Source organism: Hipposideros armiger, unplaced genomic scaffold (genome assembly GCF_001890085.2).
Source record: "Hipposideros armiger isolate ML-2016 unplaced genomic scaffold, ASM189008v1 scaffold_1503, whole genome shotgun sequence".
Classification (NCBI taxonomy): domain Eukaryota; kingdom Metazoa; phylum Chordata; class Mammalia; order Chiroptera; family Hipposideridae; genus Hipposideros; species Hipposideros armiger.
Window position 1 is genome coordinate 143,543 of NW_017732853.1, and position 20,936 is coordinate 164,478.

At 34.3% G+C, this 20,936-nt stretch overlaps 1 protein-coding gene across 1 annotated transcript in view; it reads right to left on the minus strand.

Annotated features, from left to right (window-relative positions):
- Positions 1-2,348: 2,348 nt before the first annotated feature.
- ADAM2 (ADAM metallopeptidase domain 2) overlaps positions 2,349-20,936 on the minus strand; it is a gene marked incomplete at its 5' end in the record, with an annotated part of 71,263 nt that continues 52,675 nt past the window's right edge. Inside the window, 3 exons of the mRNA XM_019634113.1 lie at positions 2,349-2,569; positions 10,906-11,038; positions 11,328-11,402. Coding sequence (XP_019489658.1) covers positions 2,361-2,569; positions 10,906-11,038; positions 11,328-11,402 — 417 coding nt within the window. The remainder of the gene's footprint in view (positions 2,570-10,905; positions 11,039-11,327; positions 11,403-20,936) is intronic.

Consider the following 20,936-nt stretch of genomic DNA (forward strand, 5'->3'; position numbering starts at 1 on the left):
GTCTGATTCAGATATAAGATTTGAAAATATTTTCCCCCATCCTGTGGATAATATTTTCCTTTTGTGATGATGTCCTTTGAAAAATAAAAGATTTTTTATTATTTTGATGAAGTCCAGTTTATCTATTTTTCCTTTTGTTGTTTGTGCTATCAAAAGGTCAAAGTAACAAAGATTTACTGATATGTCTTTTTCTAAGACTTTTAGTTTTACAGTTAGGTCTCTCATCCTATTTTGAATTAATTTTTATGTGTGATGTGAGGAAGTAGTTCAACATCACTTTTTCAAGTATGTACTCATATATCCACTTGCTCCAGCACGAGTTGTTGAAAGACTGTTCCTGCCCCCATTGAATTATTTTGGCAATTTTGTCAAGATCATCTCACTAATTTTTAACCAACATTTTGAATATGCAAATGCTAAAGAATTAAACATTATTAGAAAAAATTTAAAAGGTAACACTGCAAAAATTTTAAATGATGAATGTAATTTATAGTTTACTATGTCTATGATGTAGCTTGCATTACTGAAAAATATCCCCCAATATAATTTAAATTGTATGCATTTATATGATTACCATCATTTAATATATATTTATATTATTTATCTAATACATTAAAATTTCTCTGTCTCTCTGTCTTATCCTTAAAATATTTGATACTCACTGTGATATTATGGATTCTCTGTTTTCTAGGCTACTCTTTAGGTTCACTCTCACTTTCAAATTGCCTATATATTTAAAAATAAATATAATCAGTTTATTATTATGTTTTCTTTAAATATTCTATGACACTCTGTACTATCTGTCAGTACTGAAACTTTTGAATGCTTCATGATATCTGGGAGCAGCCACTTCTTGAGAACATCTTACCACTGAGAACATCTCTCAGCTGGTAATCAAGACTAACATGAGGAAAATGCACAGTCAGGTAAGTTTACCTAAAAATGAACTCAGATCATTTTCATATTCATAACATATTAGCTAACTATCTTTAAACATTTGTGCTATTCATCTTCTGCCCTATTTATTTCTAGTAATTCTACTAGCTTTTTACTAGCAAAGATATTTGATGTCAGTTTTATCACAATGAAATCATACAATCTAAGAAAAATCCCTTTAGGGCTGGCCGAGTGGCGCGTTGGTTAAGAACTGGCTTGGGACACCAGAGGGCCCCGGTTCGGATCCCACAGTGAGGACCAGTGACACTGCTCTCTGCAGCTAAGATGCTTAACAACAGCTCAACCTGGAGCTGGGCTGCTGTCGGTCGCTGGCGATGGCGAAGGCTGTAGCTCCCTGCTGCAGCGGGCAGCCGTAAGCTACCGTGTGTAGCTGGCTGCCAGTGTGAGTGGCCAGCAGCTGCCGTGAGCGGCCGTCCAGAGGCCGGCAACTGTTCTGCCTCACCTGGGAAGAGAGCAATGATGGTGCCAACTTGGGCCAGTAAAGCAACATCCTCCACAACTAGACTGAAGCACAAAACAACAGCAACTTGTCTGTTCCCCTTCCCCCGATACCCCAGTGCTGTTCCCCTCCCCCAATTCCCCAATAAAATCTTAAAAAAAAACAAAAAAAGAAAAATCCCTTTAATATGTTTAAGTACTAATTGAATGTTAATACAGTTAACTGTTATACATGCTGCATATTATTTGAGCAATTTTACATAAACTTTTCAAAATATTTCTATCAAATGTATTCCCTTTTAATTTATATAATCTTCTCATCTTTAAATATTATAATAAAATTCATTTTAAGTAAAATGGAGGACCCAGATATAAAACTCAAAAACAGACATTATTTTATATCAATTTCCCTAAAGAGAAGGAAACCAAATTTAATATTTATTTTTATTCTTGAATTTTTCAAATATTTCTAAGGTGTTTTAATGAAAAATTACTTGTTTTATTTTTTCTGTAGATTAGCCATGGATACAATCTAGATTTTTTTCAATCTTACTATTATATATTATGTTAAAATTTTTTCTATCTCTGGCTGCTTGTCTCTCAATTTATTTAACTGCATAAAAGGCTAACTACTCTCCTGGATTTCCCTGCTACCTTTTAATAAAGTAGTGCATGAAAAACTTTTTGAAATATATTCATATTAATAATAGTGTTTAATACATTTTAATAATTAAGATTAATTAATAAGAGGAGGTAAACATCAACTAAAAATCATTTCTACTTAATTTTAACCTTAACAGAATCCAAGTTGTTATAAGATTAAAATTTTTGACCTTTTAAAAAATTCTATTCATTATTCATTAATCATTGATATATTAACTATTAAATGTCCATATGAAGATAAAAATTAAACCTGTATTGTTACTATTAACATTATCATGATGCTACTTATTAATACATTACTATTATGCTAACAAATTATAAAAGTAATGAATCTTAAATATGAAATTTATATACTCATCGCTTGAATACTCCTCAGTTCTCCGTTTTTTCCTTTGAAAATAAACCTTTACCAGGATTGTGAATACACAGAGAATAACGAAAAACGGAATGAGTAGGAAAATTGGCCATCTCGTAGGTTTGGAGTGGTAAACATTCTCAATATAGAGACTTTCTAGGAAAGAAAACACCAGTGATTTGAAAGCAATTACCAGGAATACAGCAAAGATATTTCTGTATTTTAATATAACTAGTAGAACAAAGATTTTAACAATTTTATAATTAACATTCTTAATGAAGTAGACAAGTTGACAATGTAAGCACCCAAAAAGACTCTTCTAATTCTAACAATAATAGTTCTACCCTTTTCTTTTTATTGAGAACTTCTATTCTAGGTAGCCTCTTTTCAGAACTGTATGATAATATAAATGAAAAGGATTAAGTGTGATCCCTGTAAAAGTTGTGTTTTTCTCAATCTCGTTTTTTAGTAAGAAATACTGTACATATAATAAAATTGTAATAAAGTCCAAGTTATCTTTTGTTTTATTGCATTGATATATATTTTTATTTAAGAAATTATTGCTGATCCCAAGATCATGTAAAAATTTCCCTGTGTTTCTTTCAAGAAGATTTATAGTTTTAGCTTCTACATTTAGATTTATGATGTATGCCACATGAATTGTTGAGCAAGTTGAGATTTTTGAGGTTCTCTGGGGCTTGTGTGGATATCCATTTGTTGCAGAACAATGTTTTGAACTCATTTTCCTTCCGCATTGAACTATCTTTCTACTTTTCTTGAAAAATTGATTAACCTTATATTAATGGGTAAATTTCTAGACTATTTAATTTCATTGATCTATTTGTATATTTGTCCTTAACAAATGCCACACTGCCTTGATTAATGTAACTATATACTAAATTCATATTATACTAAATTCAATATAAGGCAAATAGACAAAGTTGTTCTTTTTGTCATTCTTTGTTGTTCTTTTTCATGGTTGTTTGGCTACTCTAAGTACTTTTTTCTATATTTTAAAATCAAATTGTTAATGTCAAAAAGTCACATGCTTTTATGATTGAGTTTTTTAATTTGATGAAAATTACATTTTAACAATAATAAACCTTCCAATAGGTGAATATGGCATATTTCTCCTTGTATTTGTATGCTTAATATATATATATATATATATATATATATATATATATACACATTTTGTTTCAGTTTCAGTGTAAAGGTCTTGCACATCTTTTGTTAAATTTATTCCTAATATTTTATATTTTAATAGTATTATACGTGGTACTGATTTTAAGTTGAGTTTAATTTATTGCTGCTATTATATAATGATACTACTGAATTTTGAACTTTTTTCCTTTGAACTTTCAAAAAATATTCATTACTTTTGGAAGTATTTTTGTAGATTCTTTAGGACTTTCTATGTAAGTAACCGTATCATCTATAGTCTCATTTCATTCTTTCCAATCTTTATGGTCCTGATCTGTTGTTCTTTGGTTATTGCACTGGTGAGGACTTATGTAAAATGTTGAGTAAATATGGTAAGAGCATACTTTATTCTCTTGCTCTCAATATTTTGGGAAAAATAATGCATTTCATCATAAAATATATTAACTATGTTTTTGTTGATGCTTTTTATCAGGTAGTGAAGTTTCTTTATGTTACTGGTTTGCTGCTTTTTTAAAAATTATGAAAATATGGTGAATTTTACTAATGATTTTTATGATAAAGTGAAAAATCATATACTTTAAAAAATGTTGATTTGGTGAATTGCACTGATTGACTTTTTTTTTCTGATTGACTTTCAAATGATAAGAGTCTTGGATTCCTAAGATAAACCACATGTAGTCTGAATTATTATCCTTTTAATATAGGTACCATATTTGCCGGCGTATAAGACGACTCGGCGTATAAGACGACCCCCTAACATTTCCACTCAAAATACAGAGTTTGTTATATGGTCGGCTGTGTGCGATTTTGCGAGTGTGGTAAAATCGCATAACAGCAAAATCGCATAACAGCCGAGCATACACCCAGCAGCGCTGCTGATGCCTGAACGGTATGTGGAATGAAGTGGGCGGGCATCGGGAGGCCACTATGGCATGGGGCAAGCACTATGGGCAGTCTATCTGAAGTGTACCTGGCGTATAAGACGACCCCCCACTTGGAGGCATATTTTTCAGGGCCAAAAAATCGTCTTATACGCCGGCAAATACGGTAGTTATATAGCATGAGTTAATATTTTGTGAAGAATGTTTACATCTATGCTCATGAAATAAGTTATTCTGTAATTTTTTTTCTTTGTTAACTTCTTTGTCTGGATTTTGCATTAGGGTTGTTTTCCTTATACAATGTGAAGATAAGAGTCCTTCCCACCACTATTTTCTAAAAATGACATTTCTCCCTTGAAAAAAATTGGTAAAATAAACCTGTATTTTTACCATCTAGATCTGTGTTTTTGTTGGTGATAATTTTTTAAAAACATAAACCCCCAAATCAAAGTTTTGGCTTCTGGTTTATTGGTTATACCCTTTAATTTATAATTCATTTTCCATTAGAAATAACTCTTTTTATATCTAAGCAGCTACTTTCCCATAATTGATTGGGACATATGTACTATTGATGTCTCTTTTAGTCTGAACTGATATAACTTGTTTAAAAATGTATGAATTTCTCATGTATCAAATAAAAATACACTTCAGGGAGCATTTAAGATATTGCTCCCCAGCATATGTTGTCTGTCAGTTTGGCTCAAAAAAACTCTTATAAAAATTCAAAGAATAATGATAATAATAAAAATACATTTCATTAAATAAAAACCACATCCACAAGTCTCTGAGATAAGCCTTTTTCTGTATCGGGCCCTGGTGAGGCTACCACAGAATAACCTATTTAATATTCCTAGTAGCCTTATTGTTTAAGAGTTTTTATGGACATTCCAATACAATACTTAGAAGGGCTTTTGTTTAGATGAAGATACCTAAGAGGCATCACTGTAAGTATTTCTGAGGTTTTCATCGTGGGGTTTACAGTCACTCACATGTTTGATTTAATTTTTATCTGAGATCAAATTTCATTGCTCGATATTCCAAATTTGGCTGTGTGACATTTCTTACTTTAAGAATATTTTGCTGGGACACACCAGGAAGGAGAGCTAGTTTCATTTTCAAACAAACAAACAAACAAACAAACAAACAAACAAACAAGAAAATCCTAGTTCTTTTACACTTGCTCTACATTTTACTTGAAAATAAATTTTCATTAATTATTACTATCTTCTTATATTTTATTATAGGTAATTCAAGTAAGTCATCTACTTGGAAATCTTGCCAACCAGAACCATGAATTCTACTTTCCACATTACCACAGGCAGCAATTATGCCAAATAACTCAACATTTCATAATAAAAATAATTTTTCCAACTTTTTTTTTTAAGATTTTATTGGGGAATTGGGGGAGGGGAACAGCGCTGGGGAATTGGGGGAAGGGGAACACACAAGTTGCTGTTGTTTTTTGTTCTTCATTCTAGTTGTGGAGGATGTTGCTTCACTGGCCCAAGCTGGCACCATCACTGCGCTCTTCCTGGGCGAGGCAGATCAGTCGCCGGCCTCTGGATGGCCGCTCACCACAGCTGCTGGCCATTCATGCTGGCTGCCGGCTACACACTGTAGCTTATGGCAGCCCACTGCAGCAGGGGACTGCAGCCTACGCCGACGCCGGCAACCCACGGCAGCCCAGCCCCAGGGCGAGCTGCCGTTCACCATCTTAGCTGAAGAGGGCAGTGTCACTGACTCTCATATGTGGGATCCTAACCGGGGCCCTCTGGCATCCCAAGCCAGGTCTTAACCAACATGCCACTCGGCCAGCCCAATTTTTCCAACTTCTGATAACATGCTTTTGAATTGCTCACAGTCTTCTTAAGACAACTTCACCATATACTAATAGTCTTCAACAGTTTAGAGGTATTTCTACCATCCAATCCCAAAGCTAATGCCACATATTTCAGATTCTTGTCATATGCCACATATTTCAGATTCTTGTCATCTATCTATCTATCTATCTATCTATCTATCTATCTATCTATCTCTATCTATCTATCTATCTATCTATGTATCTATCTATCTATCTATCTATCTATCTATCTATATATATATATAGAGAGAGAGAGAGAGAGAGAGAGAGGAGAGAGAGAAAGAGAGAGAGAGAGAAAGGGACAGAGAGAGCTGTGCAAGAAACTAGCTCCAGATTTTTTCAGTTACTAAACTTAAAAAATTATTTAATTGTGTTCATTCTGTGGGTCAGTAATTTGGGAAGGGCTTAGTTGTGTGGTTGTATTTTTGTGTCTCAATGTAGTCAAATTTCATATAGAGCAGATGATTTTCAACAGAATAAGTGTTCCAATAATAAGAGTTCCAGGAATTCGTATTCTAAAGAAACAGTCAGAATCTTCAGGAAGACCATGGACATTCCAGAATCTCATTTCTGTACATTTTATTGATTATTCATACCACTGAGATCAACCTGGATATGAAGTAAAAGAGTAGCCTCCTCGACTCATTGGGGAAATGGCATGTGTTTGCATGAACAGGAGCAATTAATTGCACTCAATTTGACATAAGCTACTGCAAGCTAATTGTTAGTACTAAAATGGAAATAGCTTGATAATGCCTGAAATATTTTATAATGTTATAACTTACTAATCTATTACCATATAGCCTTAAATATAATATTTTAAACAATGAAATAAATGTGGAAATGTTAAGACGTACTTCTGGCCCAAAATCTGGAAAAATCTGTTTTAATTATATGTAAATTTAGATTTTATATAAAGCAAGTCTGGCCTTAAGTATCATTGGATATTCTGACTTGCTCTAAAGTCTATCTCTTCTTTGAACAAAAAACTTTAGGGGATTATGTCACAAAAAAGGCGGTGTGAAGAGTGTTTCTTGAAATCTCCCCTGGAAGTCACAACAAATTGAACAGCTATAATTCAACAAAGAATAACCTAAACAACACACAATCACTTCTGAGGGATCTGCACATTGAATTACCTGAAGGTGGGCAAATCAGGCCTGCAGGGGAGAGGGGAAAATGGAACTGCAGAAATGTGGGCTGTGGGCTGCAGGATGCAGGATGCAGTCTGGAGCTCACTGCCGACTTGGAAGAGGGAAGAATTCAGGCTGTAGGCACACTCCTGTGGCCCACAGTCCTGCCTGACAGAACAGCATATAATACAGCTGAACCCAGAATTCAGGGCAGAGACCATGGAGCAAAGACTGACTACAGAAGAATGAGAACTGTGGTTTAAGCCCTCACTGCCAAGTAAAAACAGAAAACAATGACACAGAGCCTGGCCAGCTGCCCCCTGCCCATGTCCCCCTCACCCTCCCAGAGCTCATCTCCACCCTCAATGAATACAATGAATATTTTCCCCAAAAGACTGAAAATTTAACAAAGAACAAAATTGAAATTCTGGAGATGAATAACTCAACAAAAGAAATGAAGAATAAAATAACCAGCTTAGGTAATACAATTGAGCAGGTGGAGGAAAAATTAGTTGTATCAAAAATAGAATTCTGGGGCCGGCTGAGTGGTGCGTTGGTTAAGTGTCAGCTTGGGATGCCAGCACTGAGCAGCAGGGTCCTGGTTCAGATCCCACATGAGGACCAGTGACACTTCACCCTCTACAGCTAAAATGGTGAACAACAGCTCAACCTGGAGCTGGGCCGACATGAGTCGCTGGTGACGTCATAGGCTGCAGCCCCTGCTGCAGTGGGCTGCCGTGAGCTACTGTGAGTGTCTGGCAGCCAGCGTGAGCTGCCGTGAGCCCCTGTGAGTGGTGGTCCAATGGCTGGTGAGCGACTGCCTCACCCAGGAAGAGCACAATGATAATACCAACATATGCCAGTGAAGCGATGTCCTTCACAACTAGACTGAAGAACAAAAGGACAGCAACTTGTCTGTTCCCCTTCCCCGATTCCCCAATGCTCTTCCCCTCCCCCAATTCACCAATAAAATCTTTATATGTATATATAAAAGATAGAATTCTGGAAATGACATAGATGGAAGAAGAGAGAGCCTTGAGAGTTAAAAGAAATGAAAAAACTCTATAAGAACTTTCTGACTCCATCAGAAAAAAAAACAGAATAATGGGTATACCAGAAAGAGAAGAGATGGAGAAGGAAACAGAGTATATTCAAACAAATAGTTGATTAGAACTTCCCAAAACACTAGAAAGAACTTGATTCTCAAATCAAAGAAGGAAACACAATACCTAATTACCTCAATCCTAACAGGCTGTCTCCAAGGCACGTTATATTGAAGTTGTCAAAAATTAATGACAAAGAAAACCTCAAGGCAGTCGGGGGGCAAAAAGCAGTAACCAATAAGGGAAAGCCCATTAGACTATGATCAGACTTTTCAGCAGAAACTCTACAAGCCAGGAGGGAGCGAAATCAAATATTCAAACTATTGAAAGAGAGAAATTATTAGTCAAGTACAATATATCCAGCAAAGATATCCTTTAGATATGAAGGAGGAATAAAGGCCTTTCCAGACTTGCAGAAGTTGAGGGAATTTTCTAACACACGACCTGCATTACAAGAAATACTGAAGAAGGCTATTCAACCCTGAAACAAACAAACAAACAAACAAAAAAACCCAAAAGAATATAAAACCATGAGCAAGATTACTAACAGACAGACAGAAACAGAAAGCAGCAAGCCCTACACAAAATAAAGAACTATACACTTAAACATAACATAAAGGGTAAAGATTAAAATATTAAAGAAAAAAGAGAGAATTCAGAAATCAACTCGCAGCATACAAAATGTGATCAAGTAATATGATGAATGTTTAAAGTAAAACAATTTATTACAGTAAAAGACACACTGCCATTAATCTCTCCCTCAAAATACTCCCCCTCACTTCAAACACACTTATCCCATCATTCTTGCTACTTTTTGAAGCAGTTCTAGAAGTCCTCTTTTGTGAGTGTCTTTTGTTGCCCTATCATGGCTGCCTCGATTAGGAAAATGCAAATTAAAACAACAACAACAACAACAACAAAAAAGTCTCAATGAGATATCTGTTAGAATGGCTATCATCAACAAGATAAATAACAACAAGTGATGGAGAGGCTGTGGACAAAAAGAACCCTCACACACTGTTAGTGGGAATGCAAATTGGTATAGCCATTATGGAAAACAGAATGAAGGTTCCTTAAAAAATTAAGAATGGAATTACCATATGACCCAGCAATCCCTCTGCTGGCTATCTACCCCCAAAAATCTGAAAACATTTATCTGTAAAGACACATGTACTCCGATGTTCACTGCAGCATTTTTTATAGCAACCAAGACATGGAAACAGCTAAAGTGTCCTTTAATAAATGATTGGATAAAGAAGATGTGGTATATATACACAATGGAATACTACTCTTCCATAAGAAAAGATGAAATAAATACTGCCATTTCTGACAACATAGGCGGATCTTGAGATTATTATGCTAAGCAAAATATGTCAGACAGATGTTGAGAACCATATTATTTTACTCATATGTGGGATATAAAACTGAAAGCAACAAAGGAACAAGAGAATTAAACATAGACACAAAAACTCATAGACACAAACAACAGTTTAGTGGTTACCAGCGGGTAAGAGGGGAGAGAGGATGGTAGAAGCAGGTAAAGAGTCAAATATATGGTGATGGAGAACTGACTCTCAATAGTGAGACCACAATGTGATGTATAGATGATGTATTATAGAATTGTACACTCAAAACCTGTATAATTTTACTAATGTCACCTCAATGAACTTCATTTTTTTTAGAAATAGGAAACTACACATTTTAAAGCTCCTTAACTTTCTGTCTTTTCATTAGATTTGGCCAATGGAAGCCACTGGATAAAATTTGAGAGTCAGAAGAGTAAAATAGCCATGGTATTTACCTACTTCCTCTCCTACGTCTCCAATGGTGGCTGTGAATGCTCTATACGTCTATGTCATGCTGGACAGTACCTCTCCCTGTGGTCTAGATCCTGATATGTAGCTTTGACCAGAGTTATATGTCATGCTAGATGGCTCAGACTCTGGTTCTAGAAATACCACCTCCTTCTATTGCCCCTCCAACTACAAGAAGTGATAGTGGATTCCTGCTCTTGCTAATCTCTGGTTTGCCTTACCGTTCTGTAATTAGTTTTCAACTCTGTCATTATGTCTTACCTGGTGCCTTATATTAAATTACTTCCATATGAAGGAATGCGATTTCTGTGTTTCTGCCTGGGTCCTTACTCATATACCTCATCTATAATATATGTTACGTATCTTGTATTACATTATTCTCTGTAAGTAAACCATAAATTACATAGCCATATATAATTTATTATTTGATGTCCAAATATAATCTAAATATAAATTGGTAGACAAGATATTTTTATTTAATTTAATAAATTAAAACATTGTTTTAATTATCTTTTCAATTTGTTATTAATACTTACCAGGATTGCGTGCTGACGGAGGTGGAAAATTGCCACTGTCAACACTCCCACCAGGCCATGAAATATCTGTTTTTTGGCAATCTGGAGGTAAAAATGTGGCGCTACAGTGACAGTTCTTTTTATTATTACACACCTGTAAAAGGGAGAAATAGCACCTTGTAAGATAAGTAGCTCAAATTATTTGTGTTCAAGTATAGTTTTAAAATAATACCTAAGTCAGATAAGGCTGATTTATTTATGTGGTTGATGAGTGTGTGTGTGTGTGTGTGTGTGTGTGTGTGTGTGTGTGTGTGTGTGTGTGNGTGTGTGTGTGTGTGTGTGTGTGTGTGTGTGTGTGTGTGTGTGTGTGTGTAGCTGTGTGTTTGGTTTCCTAGAATCACTCTCAGTGATTTGTGTTCTTGACTCATAATACTGGTACTTACACCCTGAGAGTTGCATTTTTGTGAATCACATTCATAAATGATGTAATTATTTACACATTCCTTATTCTTGCACACCTAAAAAGGAAATAAGCCAAAATAAGTCAACTGAAATGTCATCTGTATTTGGCATCTAATTAAGAGGGGCTCATTTAACAATAAATATTAACATACTAGCAATAAGTGATTATGCTGGTGCTGTTTTCTGCACTAGATGAGACTCTGATGATCTGAGAGTAAACAAAACAATAAAGGCATCTTCCTTGCTTACATTGAGATAGAAGGTACATACATGAAATAAATAAAAACAAAGATAAATATGTGATAATTAGTATAATAAAAAATAAGATACAGAGAATTTATCTAATATGTGAGAATAGCAAAACCGTCTTGAGTCCTAATGTTGAACAGAACTTAATGAAACACAGAAATGAAAGACAAGGTACTTATGGGTAAAGAAATGATATTTAAAATGACTTTGCATTGGAACATGGTATGAAACTTTTCAGAAATATTAAGGGCAATGTAGCTGTTACACAGAGAACAACCATTAAATCATTAATTAACTAAATATATGAGTCTTACAATGTGCCTGTTCTGAGAACACAGTAGTGAACAGAAAAATTTCATATTGTTGATATTGCAATAAAAGATATAGAAACATGCACAGAAACAAAAAAGCTAAGTGTGATGTGACAGAAGTTGTTGTGGCAGGATTGTGTAGGACCTTCCAGTCTTAATCAGAAAGTTGGCCTATAACTTATAAGCAATTGTTTGCATTTAGACATTTAATTGGAAGATGAGAAGCTGATAGAAGTAGGTTTTGAAAGAGAGGATGGAAAGGCAAAAAAGAAAAGTAGCAACAAATTAGAATGCCATTACACTAGTCCAGGAAAATGATAACCTTAAAGTGAAATTGAGTAGTAGTGGCATAGATGGAAACCAGCATATTTTGAGATATACTTAAAAATTTAACTATAATTTAATAATAGATTGCATATGGATGATGAAGAGAGAGATGAGCTGGGTCAATGACACCAAGGGCTCTGGCTTGTCTAAGTCTCTTGGTCATAATATAATTAACTGAGATATGAAAAGCTAAACATAATGTTCCAAAGTATAGAATATTAATTTTTTTCAGAGTTCTTTCAACTTATAATATTATGTAGTACTATGCTTCAAACTAAAACAAAACAAAACAAAAAAGACATGTTTATTGCAACTGATAGAAAGCACTAGACTGACTGATGACAGAGCAAAGAACATGTAATTGAAAATATTATTTTTTCTATAAAAATGTTTTCTAAATAATATTGACAATATTTTGGGGGATTCTTTCCTCTTAAAAAATATATGACCATAATATACTATATAATTATTAAGGTCAGAGAGTGAATCTGCTCACTTAGGTTTTGCTAAACATTACTGAGTGTGGAAAAATATATTATTAATAGTGTTTGAGAATTATGGCAACATATACCTCTGTTTAAGACTTAGAAGGAAATATACTGATGACAAATAGATAGGTTATTTTGAGAGATTATGATAATAGTCTAAAAGTTCTAGCTCTGGATACACACTAGTACTGCTATAGTTAGAAATGTATCTGTTCTGTTAGAGTGATCCCCTCATACCTAACTAGAACTTGGGCAGAGAATCTAGATATATTATAATTTGCAGAGCTCTTTTCCAGAAGAAGATAAACCTAATTCTCAGAACAGTGAAATAAATTCTTTGAGCCAGACTAGAAAGAAGTTGAGGAGGTATTGTTGGTATTATTGGTATTGTTTCTGTGTAATGAAATAATTTTTCTGATTTAACATGCTTAGTTCTGTTGCGTCATGCAGGAAGGCTAGGCAGAAACACCACCTAAAGTAAGAATCTAGCTACAAACCACAAAATTTATTTATCTCCATATAAGACTAATATAAAGAAAATAATGGTTCATCATCAAACTCTCTGAAATGGATATTTTTTTATTTATTATGAGATAAGAAAGATAATTCAGCTTTGTATTCCTGTCACTATAGCAGAATAGATTTCTGTAGAAAACTCCTTGGGTGGAGAATCTAAAATGACAAATAAAACAAACAAACAAAATTGTACATATTCATTTTTTAAAAATACATGGTTGTTACTGGATTTAAAGTAAAAGTTATTTTTAGGTTCAGAAAATGTGAGACAATGTGATTTCTCAAAAGAACCAAAAACTGAGGCCAGCATTCCTCCAGTGGCCATCAGCGACCCATCAATGTAGGATTTAAATGATCATGTGCAAAGTACACCAGTGACAATTACAAGCGTTACCTAATCCTAGGGGCAAAAGTCTGGAGAGTGACATCAGCAAAGTAATGCACTAGAAAGCCCCAAATCTTATTCTTCCTTAGTGATAGTTTTAAAAAGGAAGAAAAAAAGGAAAGAAGGAAAAAAGCAAGGAAGGAAGGAAGGAAGGAAGGAAGGAAGGAAGGAAGGGAGAGAGGAAGGGAGTGAGGGAAAAAGGAAGGAGGGAGAGAGAGAGGGAGGAGGAAAGAAAGGAAGAAAGAAAGAAAGAAAGAAAGAAAGAAAGAAAGAAAGAAAGAAAGAAAGATAGATAGAAGGAAGGAAGGAAGGAAAGAAAGAAAACCTATCGGAGCTCTGGAAGCCATCTAAGGTCTATGACAATGAAGCAAATTCCAATCAAGGAAAAGCCACATTCAAAATGGTAGAAAATGTTGCTTCTTGCCCTACTCCTTCCCTGGCATGGCACAGTCTTTCTCTGGAGACGGCAGCAGATGGGTTCCCAATTGCCTCCCTTGAACTGAAGGGAGCAGGGGAAACCATATTTTCAATATTACAACCTGTCTGAGAGCTGCCTGAAGGTCTAGGAAAGATGCATGCGCATGACAGATATCAGAAGACCACAAGCTTTCTCCTTAGGCTGATCCTAAGGTTCACACCTACCAAACAAATTAGTCAAGGACTGCCTCAGCTCAGAGGCAGTCTGCAAACACTGGGAAAAGTTTTTTCAAAGGTTCAGCTTTCAACAACAAAAATTACAAGATATAAAAAAGAAACATGAAAACATGGTTCATTTAAAGGGAGAAAGTTAATTATGCTAAGTGAAATAAATCAGACAGAAAAAGTTAAGAACCATATGAATTCACTGATATGTGATATATATATATAATATATATATGATATATATATATATATATATCTATCATATATATATATATAACAGTTTTATAACTGAAAACAACAAAAGAACAAGACAAATAAATAAAGAAACAAAACCTCATAGACACAGACAATAGTTCAGCGGTTACCAGAGAGTAAGATGGAAAGGGGGTGGTAGATGAGGGTAAACAGGGTCAAATATATGGTGATGGAAAAAAAAACTGACTCTGGGTGGTGAACACATAATGTGAACCTATGTAACTTTACTAACAGTTGTCACCCCAATAAACTTTAATTTAAAAAAAAAAAGAAAATGAAGTGACAGGATATTATTATTATTATTATTATTTTTAGCTGAGCCATCCTGCCACCTGTTGGCAGCTCAGCGGCAGCTCAGTTCGGGCCGGGAATCGAACCAGCAACCCTGCTGCTCAATATTATTTTTAAATAACTGTATTAAATATGCTGAAGAAGCTAAATGGAAAAATGGATAAAGAATGAAAGTGACTTAGGAAAATGACATGAACACAATGAGAATATCAACAGACAGCAATTATAAATAGCAAACAAAAGAAATTGTGGTGCTGAAGGATACAATACAAGCATACTTCATGCTCCATTTTATTGTACCTTACAGAATCTGTGTTTTTTTTTTACCAATTGAAGGTATGTTGCAACCCTGTGTAGATCAAGTCTATTGGTGCTATTTCTCCAATAGATTTTGTTCACTTTGTATTTCTGTGTCAAAATTCAGTAATTTTCACAATATTTTAAACTTTTTCACAATTATATTTGTTATGATTATCTGTTATCAGTGACTGATGTTACCACTGCAGTTGTTTTAGGCCACCACGATCCATGCCCATAAAAGATGGCAGATATAATCAATAAATGTTGTGAGTGTTTTGACTCCTCCACCAGCTGGCTGTTCCCAAATCTCTCTCTCTCTCTCCTCAAGCCTCCCTATTCACTGAGAACAAGGAATATTGCAATTTGGCAAATTGATAACCCTACAATGGTCTCTATGTGTTCAAATGAAAGGAAGAGTCTCATATCTCTCACCTTAAATCAAAAGCTAAAAATAATTAAGCTTAGTGAGGAAAGCATGTCATAAGTTGACATAAATCAAAAGCTAGACCTTTGTGCCAAACAGTTAGCTAAGTTGTGAATGCAAAATCAAAGTTCCTGAAGAAAATTAAAAATGTTAGTCCAGTGAACACATGAATGATAAGAAAGCAATGCAGCTTTCTTGCTGTTATGGAGAAAGTTTTAGTGTCTGGAAAAAAGTATCAAATCAACCTTAACATTCCTTTAAACCAAAGCCTAATCTAGAGCAAGGACCTAACTCTCTTTAATTCTACGATGAGTGATAGAGGTGAAGGAAACTGCGGAAGAAAAGTTTGAAGCTAGCAGAGGTTGGTTAATGAGGATTAAAGAAAGAAGTGATCTCCATAACATAAAAGTACAAGGAGAAGCATCAAGTACTGCAAGTGATCCAGAAGATCTAACTAAGATAATTAATGAAGATTGCTACACTAAACAACAAACTTTCAATACAGGTGAAACAGGTTTATATTGGAAGAAGATGCCATGTAGGACTTTCATAGCGAGAAAAGAGAAGTCAATGATTGGCTTCAAAGCTTCAAAGGACTGACTGACTCTCTTGTTAGGGGCTAATGCAGCTGGTGACTTTAAAATTGAAGCCAATGCTCATTTAATATTCCAAAAATCTAAGGCCCTTAAATTACGCTAAATCAGCTCTGTCTTTGCTTTATAAATGGAACAACAAAGTCTGATGACAGCACATCTATTGTTTACTCGATATTTTAAGCCAAATGTTGTGACCTACTGCTAAGAAAAAAAGAGATTCCTTCAAAGTATTACTGCTCATTACAATACACCTGGACACCCAAGAGCTCTGATGGAGATGTACAATGAGATTGTTATTCCATGCCTGCTAACACAACATCCATTCTGCAGCTCATGGATAAAGAAGTAATTTAGTCTTTCAAGTCTTATTATTTAAGAAATACATTTTTTATACAGTTATAGCTGTCATAGATAGTGATTCCTTGATGTAACTGGGCAAAGTGAATTAAAAACCTCTGGAAAGGATTCCCATTCTAGATGCCATTAAGAATATTCATGATTCATGGAAACAGGTCAAAATATCAATATTCACAGGAGTTTGAAAGAAGTTCATTCCAAACTTCATGGATGACTTTGAAGGATTCAAGACTTCAGTAAAGGAAGTAACTACAGACGTGGTAGAAATAGCAGGAGAATTAAAATTAGAGGTGGAGCTTGGAGATATGACTCAATTGCTGCAATCTTATGATAAAACTTCAATGTATGAGGAGATTCTTCTCATGAATGATCAAAAAAAGTGGTTTCTTGAGATGGAATCGACTCTTGATAAAGAGGCTGTGAATATTGCTGAAATGACAACAAAAGATTTAGAATATTGCATAAACTTAGTTGATAATGCAGCACAAAGTTTGAGAGGAATGACTCCAATTTTGAAAGTACTAGTGTGGGTAAAGTGCTATTGAACAGCATTACATGATGCAGAGAAATTATTCATGAAAGAGTCAATTGATGCAGCAAATTTCATTATTTTAAGAAATTGCTACAGCCACCCCAACCTTCAGAAACCACCATCCTAATTAGTCAGTGTCCATCAAAATCAAGGCAAGATACTCCATCATCAAAAAGTTAGGACTTGGGCTTAGATGATGGATAGCATATCTGAGTAATAAAGTATTTTAAATTAAGGTATATACATTGCTTTTTAAGATATAATGTTATTTCACACTTAATAGACAACAGTATACTGTAAACATGACTTTTGCATACACTGGGAAACAAACAAACAAAAACACTGTGTGACTAGCTTCATTACAATATTCACTTTATTGTGGTGGTATGGACCAAAATTGCAATATCTCTGTGGTATGCCTATAACTGAATTGAAATTTCACTAGATGTGTACAAGAACAGATTTGGGTAAGCAGAAGAAACAATCAGTGAATTTGAACATAGGACAGTTTAAGTAATCGAATCTGAGATGCAGAAAGAAAAAAGAATAAAGAAAAAAAATTTTTTAAAGCCTAAAGTACTTATGAAACACCATCAAGTAGATCAAAATACACATTATGGGAGTCCCTGAAAGACATGAAAAAGTAAAGGACCAGAGAGACTATTTGAAGAAATGGTGCCTGAAAATGTACCATACTTGAAGAAAGATGGATTTATAAATTCTAGATCAATGAATTACAAGTAGGATAAATACTGTGAACAAAAAAGGTGGGCTATCTTGGAAACCCTGAGAAGCTCAATTACTGAAAGTGATTACTGAAAGTAGCCACACAGGATGTTTTAATTATTATTATTTTTTTAAATTCCTAACTGAGCAAGTTATGGTGGGAAGTGACATCCCAAGGCCTATATGATAGATTAATCTCTACCTTGATCAAGCCTCGTTTATTGTTTTTGTGCATCTAGAATAACTTACTTAAAATATCAGTGTGATCTTTTCTCTAGACCTCAGGATAAACACCCATTTGGGGTGAGATGACCCCAACATTCCACATTATTATCATTTACAACATACCTCTGTAAAATATGCATGTTAAATGTTAACTATCTTGTACCCACCCATGTAAAAGAAACATGTATCTCTCCATTTTACTTTCTATCCAATCTTAAAGATTTCCCTGCTTTACTTTTTCCTGCCTCAATCTGCCACCAATGGATTTCATATAACTTTTGTTTACATCTTCTTTGATTCTAACACATAAAATACACTGCAAAACTGCATTATCTCAACCCTTTGAGATTTTTTTCTAGGACTAGCCTCAAATCCTTGGTTCAAAATGAATTCTTTTAACCTTTCCTAAGGTTTGGAATTTCTTTTGTTAACAACATAAAGAGACTCACACTAAGACATATTATAATCAAACTGTTAAATGCCAAAGAAAAAGAGAGAATCTTGAAAGCAGCAAGTAAAACTGAATCATCATGTACAGGGGAGCCTCAACAATATTATAGCAGGTTTGTCAGCAGAAACTTTTGAGGCTAAAAGGCAATGAGCTGATATATTTGAATCCCTGAAAAACAACAACAACAAAAAACCACCCTGCCAACTGAGAATTCTATATTCAACAAAACTGTCTTTTGAAATTGATGGAGAAATTAAGACGTTCCCAGATTAAAAGGTGAACAAATAAACAAAAAAGCTGAGAAAATTTATTATCATGAGACCTGGCCTACAAAAATAAAAAATAGAAATACTGAAAGGAGTCCTTCATGATAAATAAAAGGTTGCTAATATAACTAAAAGTCATATGCATAAATAAAGAGCCCTGGTAAAGTAAAATAAATGGAAACATAAAAATCTGTATTACTGTAATTTTTATTTATAACTCCATTTAAAAAATTCTGCGATATTTAAAAGACATACATGAAAATAAATAATTTTAAATCTATGTAATGGCTATACAACAAAGAAACATGTAATTTTTTTTTTTTTGCATGGGCTGTAGCCTATGCCATCGCCAGCGACTCACAGCAGCCCACCTCCAGGTCGAGCTGTTGTTCACCATCTTAGCTGTAGAGGGTGCAGCGTCACTGGCCCATGTGGGATCCGAATCGGGCCTGGTGCTCAGAGCTGGCATCTCAAGACAGCTCTTACCCAACGCGCCACTCAGCCGGCCCCAGAAACATAATTTTTGACATAAAAAATAAATGTTGAGCACAAATTGTAAAGGAGTGGAGGTTTGTATGTGTTTGAAGCTAATTTGGTATCATTTCAAAATAGATTATTATAAATTTATATGTAATCCTATGGTAACCATGAAGAAAATATCTGTAGAATATAAACAAAAGGAAATGAGGAAAAAGAAATAGATAAGTGTCATTACAAAACATCAACTAGACATAAAGGAAGTTGGTAATGAATTAAATGAAGGATTTAAAAAGCTATTAGAAAGACAAATAACAAATAAAATGGCAAAAGCAAGTCCTTTTCTATGAATAATTACGTTAATGTTAATGGATTAAGTTCCCTAATCAAATGGCATGGATTGGCAGATTAGATAATATTAACTATATGCTGAAAAAGATTCTGTAAAAGACTCACTTGGTATCTAATGACACAAAAAGGTTGAAATTGAAAAGATGGAAAAATATAATCCATCCAAATAATATAAAAAAAGAGCACTAATAGCTATAATAATATCAGACAATATAGATCTTAAATCAATTACTGTTACAAATGAAAACACAAAGCACCAAAGACTTATGCCATGATGCAAAAAACTGCTGCCATAAATTTTAAACTGTAAATCTTTACATTAAAAAGGAAAAAAGATCTTAAATCGACAGCCTATGTTTACACCCTAAGTAAATAAATAAAGAACATACTAAATCCAAAACCCAAAGCTAGCAGGAGGAAGGAAATAATAAAGGTTAGATGATGATTAACAAAATAGAGAATAAAAAAATGAAAAAACAACAAAATTTTAAATATGTTACTTGGAATGACAAAGAAAAGAGAGGACTCAAATATTAAAATAGAGATGAAAGTAGGAACATTGCTACTAATTTTACAGAAATATTGAGGATTATAAGAGAGTACTATGAAAAATTATAAGCCATCAATGTGTACAAGTTGGATGAAATGGAAAAATGTATAGGAATACTCCATCTACCAATACTGAATCACAAAGAAATAGAAAGTTTGCATAGACTTAAAATTCATAAGAAGTTTAAATCAGTAGTGAAAAACCTTGAAACAAAGAAAATCCCTGGACTGTATGGCTTCACAGATAATTTCTACCAAACACTTAGAGAATAACTAAATCTTTCTCACACTCTTCCAAAAAATTTGAATGAGAGGGAACACTTCCAGGTGCATTTGATGGCCCTAGTGTTGCCCCAATACAAGAGCCAGACAAGACACTTAGAAAAGAAAACTAAAAACAAATATTGCTTATGCACATTCATGCAAATACCTCAACAAAATACTAGTAAACCAAATTCAGCAGCATATTGAAAAGTTTATACAATATGACCAAGTGGGATTTATTCCTGTAATGTAAAGATGGTTTGACATACAAAAAGCAATCAATGAAATAAACTACATTAATAGAATGAAGGGGAAAAAACACACAACCACTTTGTTTGATGCAGAAAAGCCATTTAACAAAATTCAACACTCCTTAGTGATAAAAACATTCAACAAACTAGAAGGAAACTGCCTCAGTGTAACAAAGCCCATCTATGAAAAACACATAGCTAGCATCATACTCAATGATAAAAAAAGCTTTTCATCTAATATCAAGAACAAGCACAGGCCGGCCAAGTGGTGTGTTGGTTAAGAGCTGGCTTGGGACGCCAGAGGGCCCCGGTTCGGATCCCACATATGAGGGCCAGTAACACTGCCCTCTACAGCTA